Raw genomic sequence first — 15170 nt, 5'->3', positions numbered from 1 at the left:
AAGTTAGAATTTCATGTTGCTTTGTTATTATTATACATGTAAACCTAATTATTTAAAGTTACATACTCTTCAAACATATTAAATGCATGCATTATCAAATTATATATCTTACACAATCACTAACCTTATTATAACCAAACCTAAAGTGTATCATTCATTTTCTTTTTTTTTTTCAGAGCTTATAATACTTTATCATAAATATAAAAACAAACTTTGATGATTTATCAAAATTATGTATTTTTTTTGAACACCCAACTAAAATTTTATACACATATGAAAACAATCATTATGACCGACTTTATAACCACCGGATACGTCAAATCACCAAGAATTATGTATATTTTTTTGAACGACCAATTAAAAGTTTAAACATATATGAAACCGGTCACTATGACCGACTTTATGACCATGTGATTCGCCGAATCACCAAATTTTGCAAATTTTTTATTGTTTTATTATAAATGCCCCCTTTTAAATATCAATAATTAATACTTAATTATTACAACTTTAATTTTTTGTTTTTCTCTAATTCATTAAAAATGTATTAACTCATTAATAAATAAATAAATGACAAATTGATAATGATCAAATTACCCTTCCCAAAAATCTAAAACAATTTCAATTATATTATTCATGTAAGCCTAATTATTATTTGTTGGTCATATATTCTAAAAAATATTGTTTAAGTTCAAGAACTCTTCAAATTAAGTTATTAAAATGCAAGTATCAAATTATATGTCTTATTCAATCATACCGAACCTAAAATGTAACATCCATTCCCTTGATCTTAGTAGTTCAAAATTTGTAAGGATTTAAACTCACCGTCTCACTTTTGTATGAGGGGCATCATACCACTAATCCAATAAATTATGAGTTCATTTTAAATATTAATAATTAATACTTAACATTTACCAATTTATTTTTTTTGCTTTTTTCCAATTCATTAAAAAAACGTATCAACGCATTAATGATTAAATAACTAATCATTTTTTTAACAAATATCCAACCCCAATTCTTTTAACAATTTTCCATTATACCCGATCTGCCCACCTTTCAAAAACTCTAAAAAATTAAAAGCGGTTGAAGTCTATAACTATCACACGCGCATTCTAAATACCGTGAAATGCACGGACTAATAAAAAATTTTCAACTATACATGTGTTTTATTAGTTTAATATAATTGTATCATTTTACAATCAATAAGTAATACTTGATATATTTACATATTTACAATCTCTAATTTTTTGCAAAAAAATGTACCAACTTATTAATTAAATAAAAAATACATAGTAAACACAATAATCAAACCCTAATTCACTTAATACTTTCCCCTACCAATCTCCATTATACCGGTTTTACCCTTCCCAAAAATCTAAAACAAGAAAATTTGTTGCACAATCAATACATTAAAAAGAGTAATAAAACCTATAAGTCTACAACCATTACACACTCATTCAAGAGCACGTGTGACCCACGCACCAATCATATTAAGGATAAGTGCCTGGGCTCTTTTGGACCATCCGACAAGACCAATGACAAAACATGTCGCGTGCGCGTGAACTTAATTAGGGTTTTAACATATACATACACCCACCCACCACACTATATACACATGCTGACGTGGCAATTTGTTTATATTTATATATATTATTATTATTATTACTCTCTAGAAACCCACACACACACTTTCATTTTCTCTCACTTGATTTTATGCTTTCTCTCTCTACATTTCGTGGAAACCTAAAGTGTGACGACTAGGGTTTTCGGAGCATTCGCGGGCTAATTACTCAACACCCATTTCAAATCTGTAAGTAAAGCTTCGATTTTTATAATCTTTATACAAATCTTGATCTAGTGGATGTTGTTTCATCCGTTTTGGTTGAGTAATGAAGAAACTGGTTGGATTCAGATCTGGGTTTGCTTTTGTTTATTATTATTAATATCGTTATGATCTGGGTTCAGCTTATGATGATGGGTTTGTGTTGATTAATCTTGTTTACATGTTTATGGATTTGATTGGTGTGTTGTAAACCTAAATCGGTTGTGAAATTTGGGGTTAATTGGATGGATGGGTTTGAATTTGGGGTTTCTTGATAACTGTACAGGTTTTGTTATTATTATTATTTTTTATTTTTTATTTATTTACTTTTTTTAGTGGGAGCGGCCGGGTATAAAGAAAACCCTAATTGTTGGGTTGACTTGTTGACTTTTTTTCTAGCTTGCTATTTACTAGGGTTTGTTTATGTTTATGCTTATATTTATGTTTATTTATTTGATTAATAATTTAAAAAACAAATTTTTATGGTAATATTTGTCAATCTTTATGCTATAGTTTCCTTATCTAATAGGGTTACAAAAAATGTATGCTTTATAGGTGATAGGATCAGCTGGATTATTATTATTATTATTATTATTATTATTATTATTATTAATTTTGTTTCTATAGTGTATGCACTTCTCTTGCAGCAAGTTTAGTGAAATTTAGTTGAGTCTATTAACTGAGTTTTATTATGTTAAAGATACTGTTTATAATTTCTGCATTAATGTCTTTGTGTGTTCACATTGAGTTTGCATATTATGAAGTTACTTTAAACATATGTACATGAAGTGTATGATGAATAATGATGTGATTTTTGTGTTAAGTTTATGAGTTTATGTTTCTTGAGTTGTAAAAGGTTAGATTTTTAGTTTGGTATCTACTTCTGATTGTCTTCCAACAGTCATGTCACAGTGTTTTAATTAGTTTTTATCTGTTTGTTCCTATATATCTATGCTATGTGTGACTGATGGTAAAATTTAGCTGTGACCACAGTATGGTGTCTATATGCGTGGCTCTAGTTTTACTTCTGATTTTTTAGGCTGGTCCTTTGTAATGCAATTTTTCATGCATGTTTTTGTCAAAGATTTAAGTCAAAACTGTTTGTAATCATATGCTATTATATTTTGATTTATATTTATTATAATTTTTTGTTAACATTTAATTAAACATATATGTTTCTCTTGTCACAGCAATATTTTCAATATGAACGGCAATGACGAGAGGGGCATTGTCCCAGCGTTTAACTCCAGCTACTCAACTGTTAAGATCAATTCCTTATGTATCAAACTTGGTATTAGGAAGGAGAAGGCTGATGACTCAAAGTGTAGCCATTTTTCGATACGGTAAGGTTTACTGTTTCGGTTCTTGTTACGTGTTATGAAGTGGATGAAGTAGATAAATTGTTGGTTGTTAATATTCGATTAACAATCTTTATTGTTGCATTTGCTTTGTTTAAGCGCATGATCATGCACAAGGTTGAATGGTTTCTTGAGAGGACATTTTATTGTGAATGGAATTAAAATATCAACAAGTTATACGGCTGCTATAAGTTATACTAAGGCATGCTTTTAGAGATGTTGATAACAAATGCTTTCTTTTTATGCTTTATTTTGTACGTTATACATTGATAGAAATGGTTTTCCACAATCACTAGCTTGTTAGTTATATGCACAAAGTTGAATGGTTTCTTGAGTAGACATTTTATTGTGAATGAAGTTATAATATCAACAAGTTATAAGGCTGCTGTAAGTAATGTCTTTTAAGGTGTAATATTCACGTATGTTTTTCGAGATGTTGATAACAAATGTTTTCTTTTATGCCTTTTTATGCATGTTAGACATTGTTATCTATCGTTGATAGAAATAGTCTTCACACAATCACTAGCTAGCTGGTTATATTAGTCTGTTTATCTACAATTTGAATATGTTTGCTTGATGTGAATTCATACTCATTTTTCCTGCAAGTCTTTTATTTTATAAGTGTCTCTAGTAAGCTGTCTATGATACTTACGGTCTGTGGTACTAATCTGATTCTTTTGCAATTAGCATATATGTTATTTACTTATTTTTTGAGTTATTTTCAGTTTCGGGCTTAATCTGTTATCTATTCAGCTGTCTATTATCCGTTTCTTTAGCATGCATATATAGCATTATCTAACCGTCTATTTGACCTTTATATTTGGTCAATGCAGAGGCTATGCTGCTGGAATGCGTGACAATGGTAACAGAAACTTGTTATCTTTCACCGAAGAGCTGCCACCGATGGAAGTCCCAAACTTTAGATATTGGCGTTGCGAAAAGTGTTTGCAGAATTATAACGAAACTGCAAATGCTTCAACTGAGACCGCATTAATCTCTGTTGATGATCACCATGCATTCTCACCTTCTGCTAATCCGCGTCCTCGACAAGATATTTACCGAGCAGCAATTGTTCCTTTCGGTGAGGGCACTTCAGGTATTTACATTTGAACAAGTCTTAAGATTTTAAATTCACCAATTTTCGTTTATAATTAATGTTTCTTTATTTTTTATAGGTAGTAAAGCTGTTGATGATGCCATGGTTGTTGATTTAGAAGCTGATGAAAGTCAAACTTCTGAAGAAATGACTGATCGAGCCATGGTTCGTCGAGAACCAACTAGACTTTGTATAACCGACACTAATATTGCTGGTAAAATGGTGATCAACGAGTTGATGGATCACGAGAATTCCCAAGACACAAGCATAGTCAACGAGACCGTAAGTCAACCCCTCGAGCCTGGTCAAGAGATTGATTACCAAAACGGACATCCAAAACGAAAGACTCGAAAAATCCGTTTATTGAAGGAATTATTATGTGGTAATGCCGAAAATCAGCAACAGAAGGACGACAACTTGCCTTCATCACCTCCTCGGATTAAACGAAAAATGCTGCATGATCATGACAATGATAACGATCACGATCATGATGATGATCGTCATGATCCTAAAAGGTCAAAGTCTTCAAAGGCGATTGCGGTTCCAGAAACCAACGTGACGGAACCTTCTAGAAATCCAGGAGTTCGTGAGTTTGAAGAAAGTATTAACAGATACGAGTGGAACAAAACCGGGGCGCAGAGGAGTTCGATTCAAGGTAGAATTGGAAGCGATCCAATGACAGCTTGGCGGTCAATCTTCAGTGATATGGGAAGGACCGAAAACCGGGTTCCTCCTACTTACAGTGCGCCGAGAAGCAGAGGAGCAGAACCGTACCCGAACTTCATGAATTCACTAAAGTCAGACAAGAGAGTCCACCCTTCAAAGAAGATACCGAGCAACCCGATTAAAAGTAAGTTTTTTGTCGAGGATTCAAGGAGGATGCAGGATGGTAGTCGGGCAGGTACTGGGCTTGGGCTCGATCTTTCTCTAAATTATGACCCGCAATCCAACATTCAGTCTCAACTGTCCGCTCTGAATCAACTGTCTAACCAAGATTTCAGTAGAAAGCCTGGTTTTTTCTCGGCGGAAATGAGTAACTATCCAACTAGGATTCAACCAGATCCGATGAGGTTGTTAGAAAGACCAGTTTCATATGGCGGTTGCTCAGGGCATCAGAAACTGGTACTGCTATATTTAATTTTGCGCTTAACGTTATTAATATGTTGTTATGTGATTAATCTCGTGTTTGTTGTTATTTTATAGGATTTTTCTGATCCATACAAGAGGAACAATACAGGAGTTGGAGGGTACTCTGACTTCACAAGGCCTAATAATAATAATAATCAAAGACAAGAAAATATGTTTTCAATCGGGAGGTCGGATGAACGGGAAGTTATCGAGCTTATGGCGAAAAATCAGTATGAGAGGAGTTTATCTGAAGCTAACAATAACGGGATAATATCCGGTTTTCACAAACCTATGAATGAACAGATGAGATTGTCACATCCTGAATATCTCAACATGATAAGACCGGGTGAGAACGTGAGTCCCATGAGAAGTCCACCTGGTGGATTCTTCCATCAAGATCGGATTTCGAATTTCACAACGAATCAGAAGAAGCCGTTTAATGGTGTGTGGATGTCGGACGTGGGGCCTCAGAGACGCTATGATTATGATTATGATTATGATTCGCGTTATCATTATGTGTCGAATGGGAACAGTAAAACGCCTCAAACTCATCTTTATAATCCGACTAATATGCAGGTACTTGAAGGTTTTAATAAGTACTACAGCGGTATGCGTCAGCATGAAGCAGGCGGTATGCCGTTTGGTCAACCGTATGCAAAATACTCGGAAAAAGATAAGGGAAAGAACATGATGAATTTGGATCTAAATCTTGTGGCGGACGAGCAAAACAATTTTGAATCTTTAGATGTGAACCGAAACCTTATGCGTTCGTTTGATTCTTCGTATTCAAATGAAGCCATACCCGCAATGCAGCTGCTAACTTTAATGGATGCAGGGAAGGTAAGTCATCAACCTTTCAGTTTGACCGGTCAAACAAGCGTAACAAAACCGAAACCGAGACCGAATTCTTCTTCCTTTAGTCATGGCGGCTCAATCGTGACTGAAAGAACTAGCTCGTTCGTCAATCCAATTGGAACCTCGCATACTAGCGGTTTTCGACCCGTTCAAAATGCTAATTTGACCTCCTCTAGTCAGCCCGTGGTGAGGCCAAGAGGTGCGCCGTTGGCTTCTGGCGTTTTCCAGCCTGTGGATTCCTTTGTGTTTCCTTTCCCTTGGCAGGCGGGTAACCGAACAGTTGGACCGAGGCCTGACCCGGTCCAAACTGATATCTGCGTGATGAACCAGAACCCCGCAGATATCAGTTCGCCCGGACCAGACAACCCATGGATGATAAACGCTGAGGATCTGGTTCGTAAGGGGGGGAGTTCTCGTGGTCAAATAGTCAAAAGGAAGCCGTGAAGCCTGCGTCTTGCATCTGTTTTTGGGATAATGTTACTGATGATATCAATAATAAGTAAAAGTGGATAATCTTGCTAATGCATCTTTAAAGTTTTTAACTAAAGTAAGTCGAGTTATGATCGCCGTTATCAGAGACAGGTATGGTTTTGCTTATTAGTATATTCTGTCAGCTGGAAATATTTATGTTATAGCTTATAGAGGTGTTTTATCTTTTTAGACATGAATTATGGTTTTTGGTTTTTTTAGACAATGTTGTCTGTTGTTTTATAATACTCATGGCTTGGAATTTGAGATATTGCTCTGTTTATGCTTTGTTATAATGAAACTTGATAATGTTACAGCCAACCGGTTTTTTAAAAATATATCGTTCTATGAGTAACGAATTCATAGAACAGCTTATCTGTTTACGGTGAGTTTTAAGCAGATACGCGGTAAGTGTTTGGATGATACAATTGCTGGTAGTCATCTGCATACTTTATGGTGTTTGAAAGTGTTGATTTTAATCTGATTCAAGTTTACAAGTTCACACCTTAGGGTAAAAATATATTGTTTTCAATAAGTTGATTATGCCATCTGCTTATTTTATTTGTATTTTATTTGTGATTTTTAGAGTGAAAGCATTTGCTTTATATGACATGGTGTATCGGGTTTCTCGGGTCAGGTTATTTGGGCTTCAAAGTTTTAATTTAGACCCGAAACCAACCCAAATCTCTCACGGTTTTTTCGGGTTCTGGTTAATAAATTTGGGTCGGGTTTTTTCAGGTTGGGTTAATCGGGTTTCGGGTATCTAAGAAAACAGAACGAAAATAAAAAAGTTAAGAAAAGTTGCAACGCGAAAACTCTTCAAATAAAAAAAGTAAAGAAAAGCAAACATTTATTTTACCCGAACCCGAAGGTTTATTTTAAGGAATATTTTATGAAAACAAATTTCAAGTTTTAGGTATCATTTGCAAAAAATTTCAGAAATAGGTATTATAAACTAGTCGTGACGAGTAGCTTGTAGAAACCAATTAAAACTTGCCATGTGCCCTTACACTAACTGTAAAGAGCGCGTTCACTAATCATTTACTCGTCACGACTAAATAAGTTTCATGCCTCTTAATCAACGCCCACGAGTAATTCATCATTCCTTTAGCCGCGACGAGTAGATTATAAGGTTAAACTAGTCGCAACAAGTTAACTACTAATAAACTACTCGTGTAGGGAATGTTAACCGGGTAAACTAGTCGTCGCGACTAAAGGACTTATGAATTACTCGCGGGCTTTGATTGCGAGGCATGAAACTTATTTAGTCGTGAAGAGTAAATGATTAGTGAACGTGTTCGTTACGGTTAGTTTAAGGACACGCGGTAGGTTTTAATTGGTTCTACAAACTAATCGCCACGACTAGTTATTATACCTATTTCTGGAATTTTTTGCAAATGGTACCTAAAATTTGAAATTTGTTTTCATAAATGCTTATTTTGGGAATTTTCCCTTTATTTTACCACGCTTAGTTTCACGTCACAGGTAGATAATAACAAAAATATTCAAACGTTTATAAAATATAGCATAAAATGAGTCGTTACACTTTGGTCACCATTCACTTTGTCAGGTCAAAACATACACGTGCTTTTTCAATGTCTGTAGCATGCTAAATAAATGAATCGATTATTACTATTAGGGCTGGCATATCGTGTATAACCATACACGATAAGACACGAACACGAAATGGGTATACCTGTACACGACACGAAAACTTTTCGTGTACCTGTATCCTAAACACGAACCTGTTAATACCTGTAATACACGATAAGAGCTGTTTAGTAACACATATTTGACAACCTGTTTAGGGAAATAAAAGTCGTCAAAAGTTCATAAAAGTCTTAAAATAAAACATAAATCCATGATCCTTAACAATTTTAAGACAAAAAACCATAGAAGCAAACAATAACAAGCAAACAAAAGTCGTTGAAAGTTCATAAAAGTCTTAAAATAAAGCATCCGAATTCTAATCAAACAACATCAAGTTCCAAACTTCCAAGCTACAATTGGTCTTTCTTCTCAAATCTTCAATTCCAAGCAAGCAAACAATCAAACCTACACACAAAATAAGTATAGTCAATTAGTCATATTAATCATATGGACAATTGGGCATATTCATATAGTTTTATCAAGCAACATTACTAAGTAGAAGGAAGCACCGGCGGGCGGCGGCGACTCTGACAATGGAGAGGAGAAACTGAGAAAGTCCGGTGAGGAAGTGGTGCTGGCTGAGAAGTGGTGGCAGAGGAATCAACGGAGAAGGGCGGCGGGCGAAGAGAGGTTTGGGCGGAGAGGTGGTGGCGGCGATGGAGAAGTGAGTTAGGGTTTGGAAACGTGAAAGTGGAAAAGTGAAAGTGGAAACGGGAGTTAGGGTTTGGGGATAAATGGATAATAATAGTTTATAATTATAATATTATATATATATTTAATTATAAAAATCTAACCAGATACTTACAGGTAAACAGGTATTTTATCTGTTTAGACACGAAAATTAACAGGTAAATTCGTGTCTACCTGTTTAGTACACGAAACCTGTTAAGGCCTTACCGTTACCTGTTAAAGTCGTGTAGGTACGTGTCGTGTATTCGTGTCTCGTGTATAAATTGCCAGCCCTAATTACCATGTATTTAAGAGATGTGAGTTGTAATGATTGCCACTTCGAATTTAGAGAGAAGTTAATATTAAGAAAAACTATTAACCAATGGTCCATGAGTGGATACAAAATTACTCGTTAACGCTTACAACACACTATACATCATTATGCCCCTTTTCTTCCATCTTTTATTCACAAGTAGAGGTGTACAATTCAGATTTTTTTTTAACATCTCTATGCACAAGTGCCACTCGAGTTACTCATCTACGCAATGTCAATATGGCATGTATTTGACATCAATACCTCCTATGCATACCTTTCCATTTTATAAGATTATTTATAAAATTGTTGAAAAGGTCTAGATACTAAGTTTCTAGTGGATCTAAGAATAGATCTAAGTGCCATGATGTTGAATGTAATCAATGGTGTAATTTCAATTTAATAAACTTCTATAGTCGTTTTCGTACCCGACCCGATGTACCTGACCAATCCTACCCGACTCGTGGGTACAAACGAAGATCCAGTTTCTCAGAGAAACTGTAACTGAACTCGGGACCGTTTCCATCTCTGCCTAGTCAAAACGTGGTCCCGATCTGGCAAAAACTGATAAAAGCGGACAAAATGATCAAAATTCGGAACATACCCGAAACTAGTTTCTAAAAAAACCCTGAGTTTTGCACCTCTAATTAGATGCGCACAAAAAACCCGAAGCCGAAACCGGACCCGGAAAAAACCCAGAACCGGGTTTTTTTTTATTCTTGGGTGTTTACTATCCGAACCCGTACTCAACCCTACTATCAGGGTACGGATAGGGTATGCATTTCAGTACCAAAACTCGTACCTGAAACCGGACCCGATTTGTAACCCGATAACCGAAACCGGCTCCATACCTGGGAACCGGATTTTTCCAATCCCCGAAACCGGGCTTCTCAAATACTCGAAAAATACCTAAAAAGTACCCAAAAAGTGCGTCACCTTAAAAAACCCAAAAAAGTTTTTTTAATATCCAAAAATAGGATGTTCAAATACAAATTTTTTTAATAGCATGTTCTACATCTGACTTGAACTCGGTGGCCGGTGCATATGGTATGATTTTTAGATACAATATCCAGGCCCGAACTCAACCTAAATATGGCCAAACCCGATTATTCAAACCGGGTATTAAACAACCCCGATTTGTACACAAGCCCAAACGTGAAACCAGCCCAAGTTCCAGGTCTCACAATTTACAAACAAACCTCTACGCGCCAGCCAGCCAGCCACCAACAGCTCAAGTGGTTGGTTAATATAATAAACCTGATGACTACATAAACCCTAATAATAATAACAATATTCATTCATTCCATTATCTTTCACTTCAACCTTCTTCATTCGTCATCAACACTCGTTAGGGTTTCACTCAGCCGTCCGCCATGGGAAACAACAAGAAGGAACAGTTCGACGTCTCCGATCTCAGCGCCTCTCTTCCGGCCGCCGCCGCAGGTACGTTATTCACATCTTATCTCAAAACCCTAATTAATTTACTGCCACGTCAGCTTAATTTAAAACTCTGTTTCGTTTGGTTATTGTTTCAGCTCTCAGTGCTGAGGATCGTGCTGGCCTTGTAAACGCACTAAAGGTTGTTTATTATTATTATTATTGTGATTTATAGTTAATTAGTTTTGGTATTGTGTTGGATTTAAGTTAGGGTTTTGGTGTTTTGTTTGCAGGATAAGCTTCAGAACCTTGCGGGGCACCACACGGATGTTCTCGAGAGTTTGAGTCCGGCGGTTAGGAAGCGAGTTGAGGTTTTAAGAGAAATTCAGGTAAAAATGGATTTGTTTTGTGTCTGCTAATTCAGGAAGTGTAATTTCAGTGTTTGGAAGCTGATTATTGGTTTAACTTGTTATAATTAGTTTGGATTGTTGGATACTTGTTATAACTGGTTTTGAGGATTGTTTGCCTGAAGTTGAATGCCTGCTAATTGAGAATGTGTAATATGATTTGAGTTCTGTGTAGAAACTTTATCTTGGGCAATTGATTTGAGTGGACTCACTAGGGGTTGGTGAGAGATAAACGAGACTTCGGTGATGAGAAGTAGGTTTTACTGATGTTATTATGAACATGGAAAGTGTTTGGTAGAGTTTAGGTATTGGCTAACGGTGAGCGATTCAGTAAATTGAGATGCTTATGCAACACTACGAGGTACTTGTTTTGAGATGTTTATTGTTTTAAGTTTCTCATCTAACAGTTATTAGTTGTTTTTACTTGTAATTGTTTCTTATTTTTTTTTATGTTGATGTGATTATTTGTGTTACATGTATAGTTAAAATGTTATTTGTTTGTATGGAATATGGATGTTATCTTGTCAAGGTTAACGTTTACTTTGAAGAAACCAGTAAGTAAAGAATTAGGCTGACAAAATTTGAAGGGTTAGGCTGTAGTCTGTTCTTGATTATTGTACAAATGCATGCTTGTTGATTTTTATGTCAATAGGATGGTATTTATATGGTCATCTATAAATGTGTATATTCTTTATGACAATGCTAATGCTACTGCTCTATTTATGTATAGAGCGAACATGATGAGCTTGAGGCCAAGTTTTTTGAAGAAAGAGCAGCCCTGGAAGCAAAATACCAGAAACTATACGCTCCATTATATTCAAAGGTGTGTATTAACGATTTTGACATTTTGTAATATTACTGAGACCCCATTCTACATGTTGTTGAAATCAGCATGCTTTCTTTTTGAGGATAGAATTCAAATACCAAAAGAATCAAAACAGTATTAACTTATTTTTATATAAACAAGTGTACTTAACCATGTTTTGAAACTGCAGAGATATGATATAGTGTATGGCGTTGAAGTTGATGGAGCTAATGACACTGCAATGGATGCAGATGATAAAGAAAGTGAAGGTAACGAAATTCTTGAATTTTTTACCTTTATTGTTTATGTTAAGTAAATGTAACTCCTGCAAACTTTCTCTTGCAGAAAAAGGTGTGCCAAGTTTCTGGTTAAATGCAATGAAGAATAATGAAATTTTGGCTGAGGAGGTATAAACTGTGTTAATAACTTATACCGCTATTAAATAATTTTTCAAAAAAGCGGTGGCCTTATGTTTTGTTTTGCACTGTTTTTTGACTTTTGCACATTATCATCAGATTTCAGAAAGAGATGAAGAAGCTCTCAAATATCTGAAGGATATTAAGTGGTGTCGCATAGATGATCCCAAGGGTTTTAAGCTTGAGTTCTTCTTTGACACCAATCCTTTTTTTAAGAACTCTGTTTTGACCAAAACATATCATATGATTGATGATGACGAGCCTATTTTGGAAAAGGCCATAGGGTAACTCATTACATTCTTATTTCTGTATACAATTTCGGCTATGTTTCTTTTTAGTTTCTTGTTATATATCATTTTATATTTTTATTGCATTTTGCAGGACTGAAATTGAATGGTTACCTGGGAAATGCTTGACACAGAAGATACTGAAAAAGAAGCCGAAAAAGGGATCAAAGAATGCCAAGCCTATAACCAAAACAGAAAACTGTGAAAGTTTTTTCAATTTCTTTAACCCTCCACAAGTGCCAGATGATGAGGAAGACATTGACGAAGAGCAGGTAAAATTTTAATCTAATGTGGTCATTTGAAATTATTGATTAAATCCATGTTACAATATTTGCTGAAATTATTTGCCTTGGTAGGCTGAAGAACTTCAGAATCAAATGGAACAAGACTATGACATTGGGTGAGTTTTACACTTTTATTTATTTATATATTTTATATTATTGTTAATTATTTCATTAAATGGTAATTTGAAAGTCAATAGTTAAATTAAACTTGACATGCTTATTTTACTCAGTTCAACCATCCGGGATAAAATAATCCCTCATGCTGTCTCTTGGTTCACGGGTGAAGCTGCAGAAGAGGATGAGTTTGAAGGCATTGAAGATGATGATGAAGACATTGATGATGATGAAGATGACGAGGATGATGAAGATGAGGATGATGACGATGATGAAGACGAAGAGGAGACCAAGGGCAAGAGCAAGAAGGTACAATTTTCTCAATGTTTTATTAGATTATAGGTCAAACTTTACATGTTTTCCTAATTTAACCAAACTTTAGTCAAGCACAATATGTTAACTGCGCTACATGTTATATTTTTTAGCGACCAATCACCAAGTAACATTTATATTGATTTTAGATGTTCTGTAGGCATTTAGATGTTCTGTGGTGTCTAATGTGGCATACGATATTTGTTTCTTAAGTATAAGTTTTGAAAGATAAACATATTTTAATCTTATGAGTTATGAACAAACTATTTTTTTTAATTTTATTTCTAAATGATCATTGATTCATTGTTAGCATATGTTGTATATGATGCGATGCTGACTTGGTATTAACCAAGTAGCACATCAGCAAATTATCTAAATTAAAAGGAGAAAGTATATTAAGCTGGTCATTAATTTGCGTTTTAAACCCGAAGTTAATTATTTGACTTACAAAATAGTTTATGCACCGAGTTTCTTTTGTGTCTTTGTTGATATGGAAATATGCTAATTCATTATTCTTTTGGTTTTGTTTCATGTAATGGTTTGCAGTCTTCCGGACAAAAGGTGATATAACGACCCTGATTATTTTTGTTTTTATTTTTAAAAAGTATACATAAACTGATTATGTTTTTGTCAACTGCAGAAGGGTGGTATAGTTCATGCTGGTGGTGAACAGGGTGAGCGGCCACCCGAGTGCAAGCAGCAGTAGGTTTCAGGGTGCACAGACTTGGTGCTCTATTGGTGGTGGTGTTTTGGGTGGTTTTATTTTCTCTGTTTTTTGATTATTATATATTTGTCGGTTGAGATGTCTAGCTTTTGTGGAACTCTAGAAACACAACTTATGAAATATATTTATGGTTTTAGTTTTGTATGTTATGTTATGGTCATGCCATTTTTACCAAACTGGTGCATCAAATTTTTATTAATGACAGACCATTTTTGTCATATGGCTTATTCGCCTTTAGAAGCGAGAGAATTGCAGGTGTAGAAGTGTTTAGCATGAGTTAACCATTACGTATGGCCCAACCAGATGGTGAATCCACTTTGAATAAATTGTTTAACATAAGTAGTATGCGTGGGTACTCAAAGGGCGGTCCACCCTGGTAAACATAAGAGGATGATAGAGACAGAGTAGTAGTACCGAGCTACACAAAAGCCTCTAAAATGATCTTCACATGTTTTATACTCGCATCACTTTTTAGTTGTGCACTCTACATGTGCACGCACGGTGTCTCCATCACATGAATTGTTTCAACTTTCAGAAACCGTTTAGATTTTGGTCATTCCAGTTAAGCGATATACAAGCAAATAAGTTTCATTATTTAAACGACCGTATAACCATGTAAGTGGGTTGTTAAACAGCAAGTTACCATTTGCCTTTACATTTAACCTTTTAAGCAACCGTATAACACAAATATGACAGAGGTGTTGATCAATGAGTCTCGGGGTGATAAAAAACCAAATTGTTAATCGAAATTGAACCGGAGAATTAGCCAAAAACCAAATTAACAGAAAACCGATTACGCTTTTGTTTTTTTAAACTAAACCATTCATATTTCATATATTTCTAACATTTATACATTTATTTCATTTATTTTATATTTCATATCCATTTAATGTATTTTAAATAACGCAAAAAGGTGATTGGCTCATTATGTTCAGTTTAAAATTTTAGCCCAAGTTTGGTTTTGGTTATTAACTGAACCGACATAGTAACCGAAATAACCAAATCAATTTTGGTTATGGATATCAGCCTCACCCCAAAGTAGAGGTGGGCAAATAAACAGGTTAACCAAACCAACCCGAAAATCAAAC

General features: G+C 34.9%; 2 protein-coding genes across 2 annotated transcripts; both read left to right on the top strand.

Annotated features, from left to right (window-relative positions):
- The first annotated feature begins 1697 nt into the window (after positions 1-1697).
- On the top strand, positions 1698-6700 carry LOC143551630 (uncharacterized). Its single transcript, XM_077042023.1, has 5 exons — positions 1698-1807; positions 3010-3162; positions 4011-4273; positions 4353-5395; positions 5477-6700. Exons 2-5 carry the CDS (start codon positions 3023-3025, stop codon positions 6698-6700), a joined length of 2670 nt encoding a protein of 889 aa, XP_076898138.1. The 5' UTR covers positions 1698-1807; positions 3010-3022.
- Positions 6701-10682: 3982 nt separating this feature from the next.
- On the top strand, positions 10683-14226 carry LOC143551622 (nucleosome assembly protein 1;2-like). Its single transcript, XM_077042017.1, has 12 exons — positions 10683-10799; positions 10892-10935; positions 11027-11122; positions 11871-11963; positions 12136-12214; positions 12291-12352; positions 12461-12645; positions 12743-12920; positions 13005-13048; positions 13163-13355; positions 13905-13919; positions 13999-14226. The coding sequence occupies exons 1-12, from the start codon at positions 10730-10732 to the stop codon at positions 14062-14064; spliced, it is 1125 nt and encodes a 374-aa protein (XP_076898132.1). The 5' UTR covers positions 10683-10729; the 3' UTR covers positions 14065-14226.
- The last annotated feature ends 944 nt before the right edge of the window (positions 14227-15170 follow it).

The sequence above is a fragment of the Bidens hawaiensis genome, unplaced genomic scaffold (assembly GCF_021521415.1).
Source record: "Bidens hawaiensis isolate Kalapana, Puna unplaced genomic scaffold, B.hawaiensis_p1.1 tig00016475_1, whole genome shotgun sequence".
In the NCBI taxonomy this organism is placed as follows: Eukaryota; Viridiplantae; Streptophyta; class Magnoliopsida; order Asterales; family Asteraceae; genus Bidens; species Bidens hawaiensis.
Note: the sequence above shows the minus strand (reverse complement) of the source record. Positions and strands in the feature narration are given on the sequence as shown.